At 46.1% G+C, this 15,261-nt stretch overlaps 1 protein-coding gene and 1 long non-coding RNA gene across 4 annotated transcripts in view; one reads left to right on the forward strand and one right to left on the reverse strand.

Moving 5' to 3' along the window:
• The window catches only part of ATP11B (ATPase phospholipid transporting 11B (putative)), a 208,364-nt gene extending 193,608 nt beyond the window's left edge, over positions 1 to 14,756 (reverse strand). For all 3 annotated transcript variants that reach the window (XM_069727247.1, XM_069727248.1, XM_069727246.1), the window contains exon 1: positions 14,561 to 14,756. In XM_069727247.1, the coding sequence (XP_069583348.1) occupies positions 14,561 to 14,611 (51 nt within the window). In that variant the 5' untranslated portion in view covers positions 14,612 to 14,756. The remainder of the gene's footprint in view (positions 1 to 14,560) is intronic.
• Positions 14,757 to 14,928: 172 nt separating this feature from the next.
• The window catches only part of LOC138638168 (uncharacterized), a 114,867-nt gene continuing 114,534 nt past the window's right edge, over positions 14,929 to 15,261 (forward strand). The window contains exon 1 of the long non-coding RNA XR_011312459.1: positions 14,929 to 15,044. This is a non-coding gene — a long non-coding RNA (uncharacterized lncRNA). The remainder of the gene's footprint in view (positions 15,045 to 15,261) is intronic.

The raw sequence follows: 15,261 nt of genomic DNA on the forward strand, positions 1-15,261 counted from the left end.
TGCATCCTTCAAATCCAGACCTGTCATAAAGCACCTAGGAAACAAAAGTTTAAAAGTAGATCTTATTGATTCCATTTTAAAGGTGTGTTCATACAAAAAGGAATTTAGTTTCTTTAGATTTATTATAGTACGAAAAGTACCATCTGGTTTTGAAACCAGAAATGAAGGGGAATAAAATCCTCTCCCTTCCTGATATCTTGGTACTTCGATGAGAACATTCTTAGCCAAAAGGCTCAGAATTTCTAACTGAAGCGCTTCTTGTTGTTCCGGCGCTTTCAGTGATGTTATGACAAAGTTATCCTGTGACAATTTAAAGAAATCTAATCTTAAGGTACCTTCACACATAACGATATTGTTAACGATATCGTTGCATTTTGTGACGTAGCAACGATATCGTTAATGAAATCGGTATGTGTGACAGCGACCAACGATCAGGCCCCTGCTGGGAGATCGTTGGTCGCTGAAGAAAGTCCAGAACTTTATTTCGTCGCTGGATCTCCAGCGGACATCGCTGGATCGGCGTGTGTGACGCCGATCCAGCGATGTCTTCACTGGTAACCAGGGTAAACATCGGGTAACTAAGCGCAGGGCCGCGCTTAGTAACCCGATGTTTACCCTGGTTACCATCCTAAAAGTAAAAAAACAAACACTACATACTTACCTACCGCTGTCTGTCCCCGGCGCTGTGCTCTGCTCTCCTCCTGCACTGGCTGAGAGCATCGGTCAGCCGGAAAGCAGAGCGGTGACGTCACCGCTCTGCTTTCCGGACGCTGTGCTCACACAGACAGAACAGGAGGAGTGCAGAGCACAGCGCTGGAGGACAGACAGCGTTAGGTAAGTATGTAGTGTTTGTTTTTTTTACTTTTAGGATGGTAACCAGGGTAAACATCGGGTTACTAAGCACGGCCCTGCGCTTAGTTACCCAATGTTTACCCTGGTTACCGGCATCGTTGGTCGCTGGAGAGCGGTCTGTGCGACAGCTCTCCAGCGACCAAACAGCGACGCTGCAGCGATCCGGATTGTTGTCGGTATCGCTGCAGCGTCGCTTAATGTGAAGGGGCCTTTAGTCCAGATTTTATTAGACGAAGGATCCATTGATTTGAGGTTATGTTTTCCCATTGATGATAAAAAAAATTTCAATTTTCCACCAACTGGGATCTCTTTACTGATGGTATCTACCACGTCTAGATGTTTCAGGGTTACTATATAAGGCACCTTTCGGTTTTGTTTCCTTAGTCTCCCAACGGTCTTTCTGTGGCTCGTACGGCCTCCTCCTGTTAAATGGCCGTCTTCTAAACGCTCTCCTATAAGAATGAAGAAACTGTTTAGGAAAGCCCTTCCTTCTCTCTCCTGCTTTATTCAGTAGGTCATCCAGAACCTTTCCAAACAGGAACTCACCCTGGCACGGGATTGAACATAATCTGGATTTTGATTGTGCATCCCCCTTCCATCCTTTTAGCCAGAGGGCTCGACGAGTCGCGTTGACCAGACCTGCTGACCTCGCTGCCAAACGGAGGGAGTCCGCTGAAGCGTCGGCTAAAAATGCTGCAGCACTCCTGACCAGTGGCACAGTTTGGAGAATTTTTTCTCTAGAGATCTTGCCTTTTACTTGTTGCTCCAGCTCGTCTACCCAGACTAGTAGAGACCTAGCTGTGCACGTGCCTCATATTGCTGGTTTAAAGGCTCCTGTGTGTGTCTCCCAAGATCTATTGAGGAGAGCCTCCGTTTTACGATCTAGTGGATCTAGTAAAACTCCTGCGTCTTCTACCGGAAGGGAAGATTGTTTTGAGGTGGATGCCACCGCCGCATCCACCTTAGGGACCTTGGATCATACCGCCAAATCCTCATCACTAAAGGGGTAACGCCTTTTAGAAGATGATGGGAGAAACCCCTTCCCCTGTTTGTCCCATTCCTTTCTAACAAGGTCCTTTATAGCGGAAATGACCGGGAAGGCACGCCGTTTTTTCTGGCCTAGTCCAGCAAACATTATATCCTGAACCGACCTGACCTCCTTAGTATCCGGACACCCCATAGTGTTCCTAACGGACTTTACAAGGTTGTCTATGCTGTCAACAGGAAAACATGCTCCGCCTTCATCCTCAGAAGAGCTGGGGGATGATCCTGAGGTACTGGAGGATCGGATTAGGCCCTCTTCAGACTCTGAACTGGAGACGGGAGAGAGGCGTTTACTTCCATGTTTTCTTAGGGATTTTGATCCGAGAGACTGGATCTCCTGTCTTATTATGGACCGGATATTTGTGGCAGTAACAGCCGCCTCATCCTGTAAAGTCTGCTTTATACAGGTCTGACACAACCTCTTGTGATATGTGTCGGGCAGGGGTTGCATACATAGGGCACACTGCTTATGCTTAGATTTACTGGTCTTCTTAGCCTAAGGGGAGAGGCAGAGAAGGAAGGGATCAGCTTATAGGTAGAGGATTATAAACACTCACCCAGTGAAGCTATCATCATAACGGTCTTGGAGATGAAGACGCTGTGTGGGGTGTGAGTAGATCTACATCTCTACTCCTCGTCTTACTCCTGGTGTGAGAGTGTCAGATCCTGGCATGGAACGATCACTCCTCTTTGCTGACGATTTAGCGCTGCTTTTCTCAGCGCTATCATCCACCGCTGGTTGAAGCTCCTCATGTGCCGGGGACAGCATGGTGAGCGATTAGCTCAGCATCCCAGCCTGTATTTGTAAAGCACGGTCATTTTTTTTTCCCCCTCCCCAGGAGCGCTCCTGCCGCGAACCGGAAGTGTACCAATCACTTCCGGTTCAATGAATCAGCGCGGACTTACCCGCGCGATGCAGCCGCCGCCACCTCTAACAGCGTCGCTGGTGGCTGACGATCTCCCCACACCTGCCTCCTCCATAGGCTGGACTCCATCGCCCGGAACCTGCCGGATAGTGTCAGACGAGGTGGGAGGATGCATGTAGTGGCTCCCCCGCCGCTGCTTCTGATGCCGCAGCCCCTGCTGTCCCCACAGGAACCACGCAGGCGGGTGCACAGGCCTCAGGTAATCCTGGAGGTGCTCCAACCACCTCCTCTGTAGGAATCCCGGGATTTCCGATAGGAACAGGAAACCAACTGAGGAGAAGGGGGGCCGCCCTTTTGTCTCTGTAGGTTTCCTGTTCCTATGGGCGGGTCCCACTCTCAAAGTGGGTGCTGTAGTGGCGAAGGGTAAAAACCTTTTTTTTTTAATTATTTTTATTTGTAACATTAGATCTTTTTACTATTGATGCTGCATACGCAGCATCAATAGTAAAAAGTTGGTCACACAGGGTTAATAGCTGCGTAACCTGAGTGCGTTACACCGTGCTCCGGTAACGCTGGCATTAACCCTGTGTGAGGGCTGACTGGATGACTGGAGGGGAGTATGGAGCGGGCACTGACTGCGGGGAGGAAAGAGCGGCCATATTGCTGCCGGACTGTGGCCGTCGCTGATTGCTCGTGGGCGTTTTGCCACGACCAATCAGCGACTTGGATTCCATGACAGACAGAGGCCGTGACCAATGAATATCCGTGACAGACAGACAGAAGGACAGACAGAAAGACAAAAGTGACCCTTGGACAATTATATAGTAGGTAGTAACAGTTAAGATTGAAGGAAGACTTTAAGTTCATCTAGTTCAACCCATAGCCTAACCTAACATGCCCTAACATGTTGATCCAGAGGAAGGCAAAAAAAAAACATGTGGCAAAGAGTGAGCTCCACATTGGGGAAAAAAATTCCTTCCCAACTCCACATACGGCAATCAGACTAGTTCCCTGGATCAACGCCCTATCAAGGAATCTAGTATATATAACCTGTAACATTATACTTTTCAAGAAAGGTATCCAATCCACTCTAAAATTTAAGTAATGAATCACTCATTACAACTTCATACGGCAGAGAGTTCCATAGTCTCACTACTCTTACAGTAAAGTCTGTTATTATGCTTAAACCTTCTTTCCTCCAGACGTAGAGGATGCCCCTTGTCCCTGTCTCAGGTCTATATTTAAAAAGATCATTAGAAAGGTGTTTGTACTGTCCCCTCATATATTTATACATTAAAATAAGATCACCCCTTAGTCTTCGTTTTTCCAAACTAAATAGCCCAAAGTGTAATAGCCTGTCTTGGTATTGCAGACCCCCCCAGTCTTCTAATAACCTTGGTCGCTCTTCTCTGCACCTGCTCTAGCTCAGCTATGTCTTTCTTATACACCGGAGACCAGAACTGTACACAGTATTCTAAGTGTGGTCGTCCTAGTGACTTGTATAGAGGTAAAGATATGTTCTCCTCATGAGCATCTATGCCTCTTTTAATGCATCCCATTATTTTATTTGCCTTTGTAGCAGCTGCCTGACACTGGCCACTAAATGTGAGTTTGTCATCCACCCATGCACCCAGGTCTTTTTCATTGACAGTTTTGCCCAGAGTTTTACAATTAATTAAGCACATAGTTATACATCTTATTACTTCTACACAAGTGCATAACTTTATATTTATCCCCATTAAAGCTCATTTGCCATTTATCAGCCCAAGCTTCTAGTTTACATAAATCATCCTGTAATATAAAATTGTCCTCCTCTGTACTGATTACCCTGCAGAGTTTAGTGTCATCTGCAAATATTGAAATTCTGCTCTGCATGCCCCCTACAAGGTCATTAATATGTTAAAAAGAAGAGGGCCCAATACTGACCCCTGTGGTACCCCACTGCTAACCGCGACCCAGTCCGAGTGTGCTCCATTAATAACCACCCTTTATAACCCCATATGTGGTATTATTCGGTCACTGTGGTGGAATGTGTAGTCTAGCTATAGTGTGGCGGTATTTCTCCTTGTATGTGGTATTATTTGGTGCCTATATGCTGGTAATGTGGTGTTATTCGGTCACTATGTGATCTGTTCATGGTGTCGTGGTATTTCTTCCTGTCTGTGGTATTATTGGTCATATAGTGGATTGTGTTGTGTATGGCGGTCATCTGTTCTCTCTGATATTAATTAGGAGAAGATTCTTTATTTCCATTAGAGATGAGATACTTGGATCACAGTATCAGAGATGCACTTACAGGGGTTCTCCTGTGAAAAAAGTAATCACCTCTCCACAGGATTAGTGATAACTTATTGACTGGTGGTGGGGTCTGACTGCTGGGACCCAGTCGGCAGAATGTGGAACTTTTATCCCCATTAGACTGGAGCAGTATATCCGACTTGACCACTCATCCATTCATTCACTCTGTGGCTGCGATCGCTGCTCTTGTTTTCTTCTGGAAGCCCCCAAAGAGAACGAATGGATCTGCGGTCAGACATCTGAACTGCTGCTGCTTTTTAAAATGGGGATAAGCGTCATGGATAAAACTTCCTCATTCTTCCGATCGGTGCAGTTTCTAATGGTCGGACATAAGCGATCACCTATCCTGTGGAGCCCATGGATCGGTGATCACTTGTTTTAACCATAGAACCTTTAATGTAAAATACCGTAATTTTACATCCCAGTTATGGGGGGGAACAATAGATGTGCAGGAGCCCCCAGTGTTTTACAGTCGATGCTCCACTATAATGGGGAAACGACTTACAGATATTTGCATATAGCTGTAGGATGGGCCCCTATAGTCCATTCCCCTGGTGGGCCCCAGACACTAGAGTCCAAGCCTGCACAAAGACACGCACATCTTCTCTGCCCACACACTCTTCCCCCTCCTGATCTGCGGCATTTCTCGCAGGCACATCTGCAGCAAATCCACAGATCTTTTTTTAAACCTGCGGTTTTGCTGCGGATTGGCCTGACACAATGGACGTCAATGAGTGCAGAAATGCTGCAGATCCGCAAAAAGAATCGACATGCTGCAGGAAAGTAAATGCTGCAAAAAATTAAGATGGATATGCTTGCTGAAAGATACATCAGTTTTTTTGCTTTTAGTATAAAAATATGAGGTTTCAGAACCACATGGTGTGAAACAGGCTTTACGAAAGTACTGATAGTTGTAAAGATATATTTATATGTGCTGAAAATAATAATTAAAAAGCTAGACCATTCTAGAATATATTTACCAATTACCCTAAAATACACTGCTCCCACTTGTTTGTAAAGCCACAATATAACATAATCACGTTTTATAACACAGTTTTGGAAACAGGTGGGGGGGGGGAGGGGGAGTAGCAGAAAAGTGTAGGAATAGTAGAATCTTCCTTATTTTAGGTCACAAAAAATTATCACAAAAACTATTCTCACAACATGAAAGGGTTATTCTGAAGTGAATATTGTAAAAACAAGCAACTTTGCAATTTACTTCTAATGAATAAATCCTCTCTGTTCTCCAAAACTTTATCTAATTTTATATATAATTTACTGCTCGTTGCCCAAGTTACTGGCTACCTCTGCAGTCTATCAGCAGTGGCAGGTTTCCTAGGCAAGAACTCAGCACTTACAAGATCTTACTACGCAACTTGCAAGCATTGCTCTGAAGCTGGTGGGCTTGATGGACCGGTCAGCTTCATTGCCCCTGCTGTCCGCCTGATGCTGCAGAGTCAAAACTGACTCTTCTTGCAGCATGGACGTTCTGTGAAAACACGGATAGAATACATGTCACTCACAGCGGTCTGATTGAGGCCTAAGAATAATAATTTTGTATTGACTCAAAGTTTCAAAAAAATTTATCACATGAACAGCAAAGTGGATTTTGCATTTAAATAAATAGGAAGCTAGCCTTTTAGGGTGCTGCCATGGATTCTATTGCAGAAATACAGCAAATTAGAAAGTATTCAATACAAACGTAACGTCCAGAATGAATTCCGCAATAAAAAATTGACAAGCTGCAAATCAGAACGCTTATAATGCTGTACATGCAGAAAATCGAATTCACATTGTCAGTTCAGACAAGCCTATGTTTATTCAAGATGGGGTTAATGAAAATATATACCGTATATACTCGAGTATAAGCCGACCCCCCCTAATTTTGCCACAAAAAACTGGGAAAACTTATTGACTCGAGTATAAGCCTAGGGTGGAAATGCAGCATTTACCGGTGAATTTCAAAAATAAAAATAGATCATTATTTCCTCATAGCTGTGCCATATAGTGCTCTGCACTGTTCATCTTGCCCCACATCTGTGCCCCATATAGTGCTCTGCACCGTTCATATTGCCCCACATCTGTGCCCCATATAGTGCTCTGCACCGTTCATATTGCCCCATATCTGTGCCCTATATGCTCTGCACCGTTCATATTGCCCCATATCTGTGCCCTATATGCTCTGCACCGTTCATATTGCCCCATATCTGTGCCCTATATGCTCTGCACCGTTCATACTGTCCCATATCTGTGCCCTATATGCTCTGCACCGTTCATATTGCCCCATATCTGTGCCCCATATAGTGCTCTGCACCGTTCATATTGCCCCATATCTGTGCCCCATATAGTGCTCTGCACCGTTCATTTTTGTCCCATAGCTATGCCCAATATAGTGCTCTGCACCGTTCATACTGCCCCATATAGTGCTCTGCACCGTACATACTGCCCCATATAGTGCTCTGCACCGTTCATACTGCCCCATATAGTGCTCTGCACCGTTCATACTGCCCCATACAGTGCTCTGCACCGTTCATATTTCCCTATAGATGCTCCACATAAATCTGTGCCGCTGCTGCAATAAAAAAAAAAAAAGCCATACTCACCTCTCTTGATTGCAGCTCCCGGCGTCTCGTTCCGGCGTCTCGTCCCGGCGTCTCTCTCCACTCTGACTGATCAGGCAGAGGGCGGCGCGCACACTATATGCGTCATCGCGCCCTCTGACCTGAACAGTCACAGCGCAGAGATGCCGGGGAGATGGAGCGGCGCCGGGAAGATGGAGCGGCGCCCGATGGCTGGAACGGGGACAGGTAAGTATGACATACTTACCTAGTCCCAGCGATCCTGGCGCTCCCCGCCTGTCACACGGTCTTCTGTGCTGCAGCTCTTCCTGTCAGCGGTCACCGGCACCGCTGATTAGAGAAATGAATAGGCGGCTCCACCCCTATGGGAGGTGGAGCCGCCTATTCATTTCTCTAATGAGCGGTCCCACGTGACCGCTGAAGAGGGGAAGAAGCTGCAGCACAGAAGACCGTGGGACGGCAGGGGGAGCGCCAGGATCGCTGGGACTAGGTAAGTATACCTCAGCGCCCTCTTCCCCTCACCCGCCGACCCCACCGCTACCGTGACCCAAAAATTTGGGCTGAAAATCTCGGCTTATACTCGAGTATATACAGTAAATTGTTGATCTTTACTTGTATGTTTAACAGATGACAAAAATGAAGGGATAATTTCACCGTTCATGTGCAGTTGACTTAACAATTCAAGAACTTGAGGCAAAACTGCCGCAAATGTGCCATGTTTTGGGACCCCTAAATAGGTTGCCCACTACAAGGACGATGTCTTTTTAAAGGGAACAAAGGGCATTTGTAACTAAAAGAGCCACCTTGTGCTGCACTAATGCTGCATTCTGACAAGATGGCTCTTTTAGTTCTTGGTGCTGTAACTGCAGAAATAATCGATTTTACAATTTGTCCAAAATACATTGAAACAATCCTGGGGGCAGGTCTTTCACCCCCTAATGCAGACGCAGCACCACCGTCACTCATGCCCTCTTGGCGCCGCCTCCTCAGCATTGTTTTCAACTGTCCCGGCGCCTGCAGTGTGAATAAATCAGAAGACACTGCGGGGCGGGATCTCGGGCAGCGCAGCCGCACAGGCGCAGTCAGCAAGACATCAAATGATGTCAGAAGACGGGCAGCGCTAACTTCGCATGCCCAAGGCACAAAATAACAGCACATGCGCCGAGACAGTTGAAAACTGAGGAGGCAGCGCCAGGCGCCAAGAGGGCATGAGTGACGGTGGTGCTGCGTCTGCATTAGGCTACTTTCACACTAGCGTCGGAATCTCCCCATCGCAATGCGTCAGGCAGAGATTCCGACGCTAGCGTTTGACGCACTGCACAACGGGTGCAGCGGATGCATTTCTCCGGCGCATCCGCTGCCCCATTGTGAGGTGCGGGGAGGTGGGGGCGGAGTTCCGGCCGCGCATGCGCGGTCGGAAAAAGCGGTCCGTCAGGAGCAAAAAACTAACGTTTTTTGCTCCCGGCGGTCCGCCACAACACGGCGCAACCGTCGCACGACGGTTGCAACGTGTGGCAATGCGTCGCTAATGTTAATCTATGGGGCACAAAGGCATCCTGCAAACAACTTTGCAGGATGCGTTTTTTGCCATAAACGACGCATTGCGACGTCTGGCAAAAAACGCCAGTGTGAAAGTAGCCTAAGGGGAGCAAAGACCTAAGATCAAAGATTCCTGGGATTGGTGAAGATTTCTGCAGTCAGACATCTAGCATCTACATTTAGCTACATTTTAAATGTTGTTAATGGACAACCCATTGGAGTCATGGTGTCTATTCCTCAGGTGCCAAGTGCTGTCAGGACTAATGTCCATGTTACACTAGAATTACAGATCACAGCTGGCTCCGCACTGTGTATAGAGATGCTCACACCTTTGCAGAAGCAGGAACCAATTGAATGCTCCCAGGCTCTATTGATGATGTGCCATGGAAACCAGGAAGACTTTTTTAACCCCTTAGTGACGGAGCCAATTTGCAGCTTAGGCTACTTTCACACTTGCGTCGGTACGGGGCCGTCGCAAACCGTCGGCCCGACGGACTGTGTGTTAAATGTAGCACAACGTGGGCAGCGGATGCAGTTTTACAACGCATCCACTGCCCATTGCGATGAGCGGGGAGGAGGGGGCTGAGTTTCGGCCGCACATGCACGGTTGAAAATGGCGGACACGACGCACAAAAAAAGTTACATTGAACTTTTTTTGTGCGTCGCGTCCGCCAAAAACACAACGCATCCATTGCACGATGGATGCGGCGTGTGGCCATACGTCGCAATGCGTCGCTAATGCAAGTCTATGGACATTTGCAGGATGTGCTTTTTCTCCAAAACAACGCGTTGCGATGTACGCCAAACGACGCAAGTGTGAAAGTAGCCTTAATGACCGGGCCAATTTTTACAATTCTGACCACTGTTACTTTATGAGGTTATAACTCTGGAAAAATTCAAAGGATCCCGCTGATTCTGAGAATGTTTTTTCGTGACATATTGTACTTCATGTTAGTGGTAAAATTTCTTCGATATGACTTGCGTTTATTTACGAAAAAAACAGAAATAAGGCAAAAAAATTTAAAATTTTGCAATTTTCAAACTTTTAATTTTATGCCTTTAAATTACCGTAGATAGATATGTCACACAAAATACTTAACAAGTAACATTTCCCACGTCTATTTTACACCACCACAATTTTGGACGCAACAATTTTTTGTGTTCGGAAGTTATAAGGATTAAGCCAGCGAGTTCTCATTTTTACAACAAAATTTACAAAACCATTTTTTTTTTATGGACCACCTCAAATTTGAAGTCACTTTGACGGGTCTATATGACAGCAACAACACTCTAAAAACTACACCCCTCAAGGTACTCAAAACCACATTCAAGAAGTTTGTTAGCCCTTTACTTGCATCACATGAACCAAAGCAATGTGGAAGGAAAAAATTAACTTTTTTTTTTCAGAAACATTTTACTTCAGAACCAATTTTATTTGCACAAGTGTAAAAAGAGAAAATGAACCACAAAAGTTGTAGTGCAATTTCTTCTGAAAATGCCGATACCTCATATCTGGGGGTGAACTACTGTTTGGGAGCACAGCAGAGCTCGGAAGGGAAGGAACGCCGTTTTCAACGCAAAATTGGCTGGAATCAAACGCCATGTCACGTTTGGACAGCCCCTGATGTGCCTAAACAGTGAAAATCCCCCACAAGTGACACCATTTTGGAAACTAGACCCCCAAAGGAACTTATCTAAATGTGTAGTGAACACTTTGAACCCCCAAGTGCTTTACAGAAGTTTATAACGTAGAGCAATGAAAATAAAAAAAAACATTTTTTTTTCCACAAAATGACCTTTTCACCCCAAATTTTCCCAAGGGTAACAGACGAAATTAGACCCAAACTTGTTGTGCAATTTGTCCTGAGTACGCTGATACACCATATGTGGGAGTAAACCACTGTTTGTGTGCACGACAGGACTCAGAAGGGAGGGAGCACAGTTTGACTTTTTGAACGCAAAATTGGCTGGAATCAATGGTGGCGCCATGTCGCGTTTGGAGACCCCCTGATGTACCTAAACAGTGGAAACCCCCCAACACTAACTCCAACCCTAACCCCAACACACCCCTAACCCTAGCAGACCCCTAAACCTAATCCCAACCCTAACCCCAACACACCCCTAAGAGTCTATCACAGTGATCAAAATGAACCAACAGGAAAAATTTGGGTGCCAGCCGGCAGCTATCGGCGGGCGCACTACGCATGCGCCAGCCATTTTCTCCAGAAGACGCCGGGGGACTTCATGGGGGGATTCCTGGGCACCACAGGTACCGGGGGACCCCATTTCGCTCTCCTCTGATGTATGATCACATTAGAGAAGAGAAAAAGTAAATGGAGAATCTGACTTTTTTTGGCGGTCACCGTTATACCGTTAATAACGGCAATCAAAACACTGTGGTTGGTAAAAACTGACCCGAATCATCTTCTCTGGGGTCTCAGTTGAGACCCCGGAGAAAATCCAACTCTGGGAGCGCTATATGCTTAAACCTCAGTGCCATTACAAAGCGGTGTTGTGGTTTAAGTACCCTTAACTGCCTCCGTAAAAAGGCGTGTCGGTGGTCGTTAAGGGGTTAACAGACTGATCACACAGGATGAAAGCTGGGTCCATCACTATGATCCTGAGACTAAAGTCCAGTCGATGCAATGGAAGCATCATGACTCACCCCCTCCAAAGAAGGCACATGTCCAACCCTCGGCAGACAAGGTCATGCTCACAGTATTTTGGGACCAGCACGGAGTAGTATTGATGGATTTCCTAGCAACGGGTACCATGATCACTGGAGTATACTATGCTTCACTGCTGAAGAATTTGCGGGAGGCCATCAAAACCAAGAGACGTGGCATGCTCACCAAAGGTGTCCTACTTCTGCAAAACAATGCAGGTACCATACAAGTGCAGTGTACAGCGGTAGTATATACACGAGCAGTGTACAGCGGTAGTATATACACGAGCAGTGTACAGCGGTAGTATATACACGAGCAGTGTACAGCGGTAGTATATACACGAGCAGTGTACAGCGGTAGTATATACACGAGCAGTGTACAGCGGTAGTATATACACGAGCAGTGTACAGCGGTAGTATATACACGAGCAGTGTACAGCGGTAGTATATACACGAGCAGTGTACAGCGGTAGTATATACACGAGCAGTGTACAGCGGTAGTATATACACGAGCAGTGTACAGCGGTAGTATATACACGAGCAGTGTACAGCGGTAGTATATACACGAGCAGTGTACAGCGGTAGTATATACACGAGCAGTGTACAGCGGTAGTATATACACGAGCAGTGTACAGCGGTAGTATATACACGAGCAGTGTACAGCGGTAGTATATACACGAGCAGTGTACAGCGGTAGTATATACACGAGCAGTGTACAGCGGTAGTATATACATGAGCAGTGTATATCGGTAGTATATATACGAGCAGTGTATAGCGGTAGTATATATACGAGCAGTGTATAGCGGTAGTATATACACGAGCAGTGTATAGCGGTAGTATATATATATGAGCAGTGTATAGCGGTAGTATATACACGAGCAGTGTATATCGGTAGTATATATACGAGCAGTGAATAGCGGTAGTATATATATACGAGCAGTGTATAGCGGTAGTATATATACGAGCAGTGTATAGCGGTAGTATATATATATGAGCAGTGTATAGCGGTAGTATATATACGAGCAGTGTATAGCGGTAGTATATATATATGAGCAGTGTATAGCGGTAGTATATATATGAGCAGTGTATAGCGGTAGTATATATACGAGCAGTGAATAGCGGTAGTATATATATATGAGCAGTGTATAGCGGTAGTATATATACGAGCAGTGTATAGCGGTAGTATATATATATGAGCAGTGTATAGCGGTAGTATATATATGAGCAGTGTATAGCGGTAGTATATATACGAGCAGTGTATAGCGGTAGTATATATATATGAGCAGTGTATAGCGGTAGTATATATATGAGCAGTGTATAGCGGTAGTATATATACGAGCAGTGTATAGCGGTAGTATATATATATGAGCAGTGTATAGCGGTAGTATATATATGAGCAGTGTATAGCGGTAGTATATATATACGAGCAGTGTATAGCGGTAGTATATATACGAGCAGTGAATAGCGGTAGTATATATATACGAGCAGTGTATAGCGGTAGTATATATACGAGCAGTGTATAGCGGTAGTATATATATATGAGCAGTGTATAGCGGTAGTATATATACGAGCAGTGTATAGCGGTAGTATATATATATGAGCAGTGTATAGCGGTAGTATATATATGAGCAGTGTATAGCGGTAGTATATATACGAGCAGTGTATAGCGGTAGTATATATATATGAGCAGTGTATAGCGGTAGTATATATACGAGCAGTGTATATCGGTAGTATATATACGAGCAGTGTATAGCGGTAGTATATATACGAGCAGTGTATAGCGGTAGTATATATATATATGAGCAGTGTATAGCGGTAGTATATATATATACGAGCAGTGTATAGCGGTAGTATATATATACGAGCAGTGTATAGCGGTAGTATATATACGAGCAGTGAATAGCGGTAGTATATATATACGAGCAGTGTATAGCGGTAGTATATATACGAGCAGTGTATAGCGGTAGTATATATATATGAGCAGTGTACAGCGGTAGTATATACACGAGCAGTGTACAGCGGTAGTATATACACGAGCAGTGTACAGCGGTAGTATATATATATGAGCAGTGTATAGCGGTAGTATATATATGAGCAGTGTATAGCGGTAGTATATATATATGAGCAGTGTATAGCGGTAGTATATATACGAGCAGTGTATAGCGGTAGTATATATATATGAGCAGTGTATAGCGGTAGTATATATATACGAGCAGTGTATAGCGGTAGTATATATATATATATGAGCAGTGTATAGCGGTAGTATATATATGAGCAGTGTATAGCGGTAGTATATATACGAGCAGTGTATATCGGTAGTATATATACGAGCAGTGTATAGCGGTAGTATATATACGAGCAGTGTATATCGGTAGTATATATACGAGCAGTGTATATCAATAGTATATAAGTGCTATATCTATAGGCCTCCTCTCCCTCAGACTCCTCTCCTCAGCCTGTGCCGGTGACAGGGATGAGTTCACACTCACTACACGGAGTGCCGCACACAAAGTTGTGGAAGTGGCCGTATTTGAGGCTTTCCTGCTCCGCCATTGTGCGCCCCTCACCTCGTCCCCGCTGCACAACTATCCGTCCACGGACAACAAAGTTCTTGTCACAGACTGAGATTGAGGCCTACACCGATCCCCGCTGTGTCCTGCAGAGCTGCCCGAGATCCCCGCGCCCAGAGTGACGGGACAGGATGGGAGGCTACGTACCAATTGCTGCCAGACCCAGCGCGGAAGAAAACAGTCCCGCCAGGAATCCATGCCAGCGGCGCCAGTATCACCGTGCCAGCATGGCCATCCGGGAAAAGACGTGGAGTTCGAATCGGCGGCGACTCCCCAGCTGTGAGTGTGAGACCGGCCCGTCAGTCGCGCTCCCTCCGCGGTGCGCGTTCACAACAGCAGCATCAGACGCCGGGAACGCGCACAGGAGGGTGAAGCTGAGGAGGATCCCGCCCACTGGCTACAACGTCACCAACCGGGCGTCATGTGAGACGGACGGAGCCCGGATCTGTGCAGTGTGCGTGTGCGGTGACCTGAGGGAGCGAAGTGTCCATACTGCGCCGTCACCTCACCGGCCGCGCTCCTGCCTTCCTTCCCGCAGTGAGCCGCCCCTCCTGCTGCTCGGGATTTTACTGTACAGAGAGACTCCGAAATAACGGCTGTGCTATCCGTGCCCATGATGAGGGGAGAATCGGTAACTGCTGCGTGTGGTTCTTCACCGCAAACACCACTGCCCGCACTACGACAGAAGGGAGACCAAACCGGGGACTCTGTGGAAGCGCAACGTTACAGTGTTCAGGCTATGGGGCTGTAGGAGCAGCTGTTGATGTTACCCTGTTCTGTGGAGCTACTGAGCTGGTTGTTACATCCAGAACCGTCACTTAAGCTTTTCGGTTGTTCTACAGTCCTGT

This window comes from Ranitomeya imitator, chromosome 5 (genome assembly GCF_032444005.1).
Source record: "Ranitomeya imitator isolate aRanImi1 chromosome 5, aRanImi1.pri, whole genome shotgun sequence".
NCBI classification, from domain to species: domain Eukaryota; kingdom Metazoa; phylum Chordata; class Amphibia; order Anura; family Dendrobatidae; genus Ranitomeya; species Ranitomeya imitator.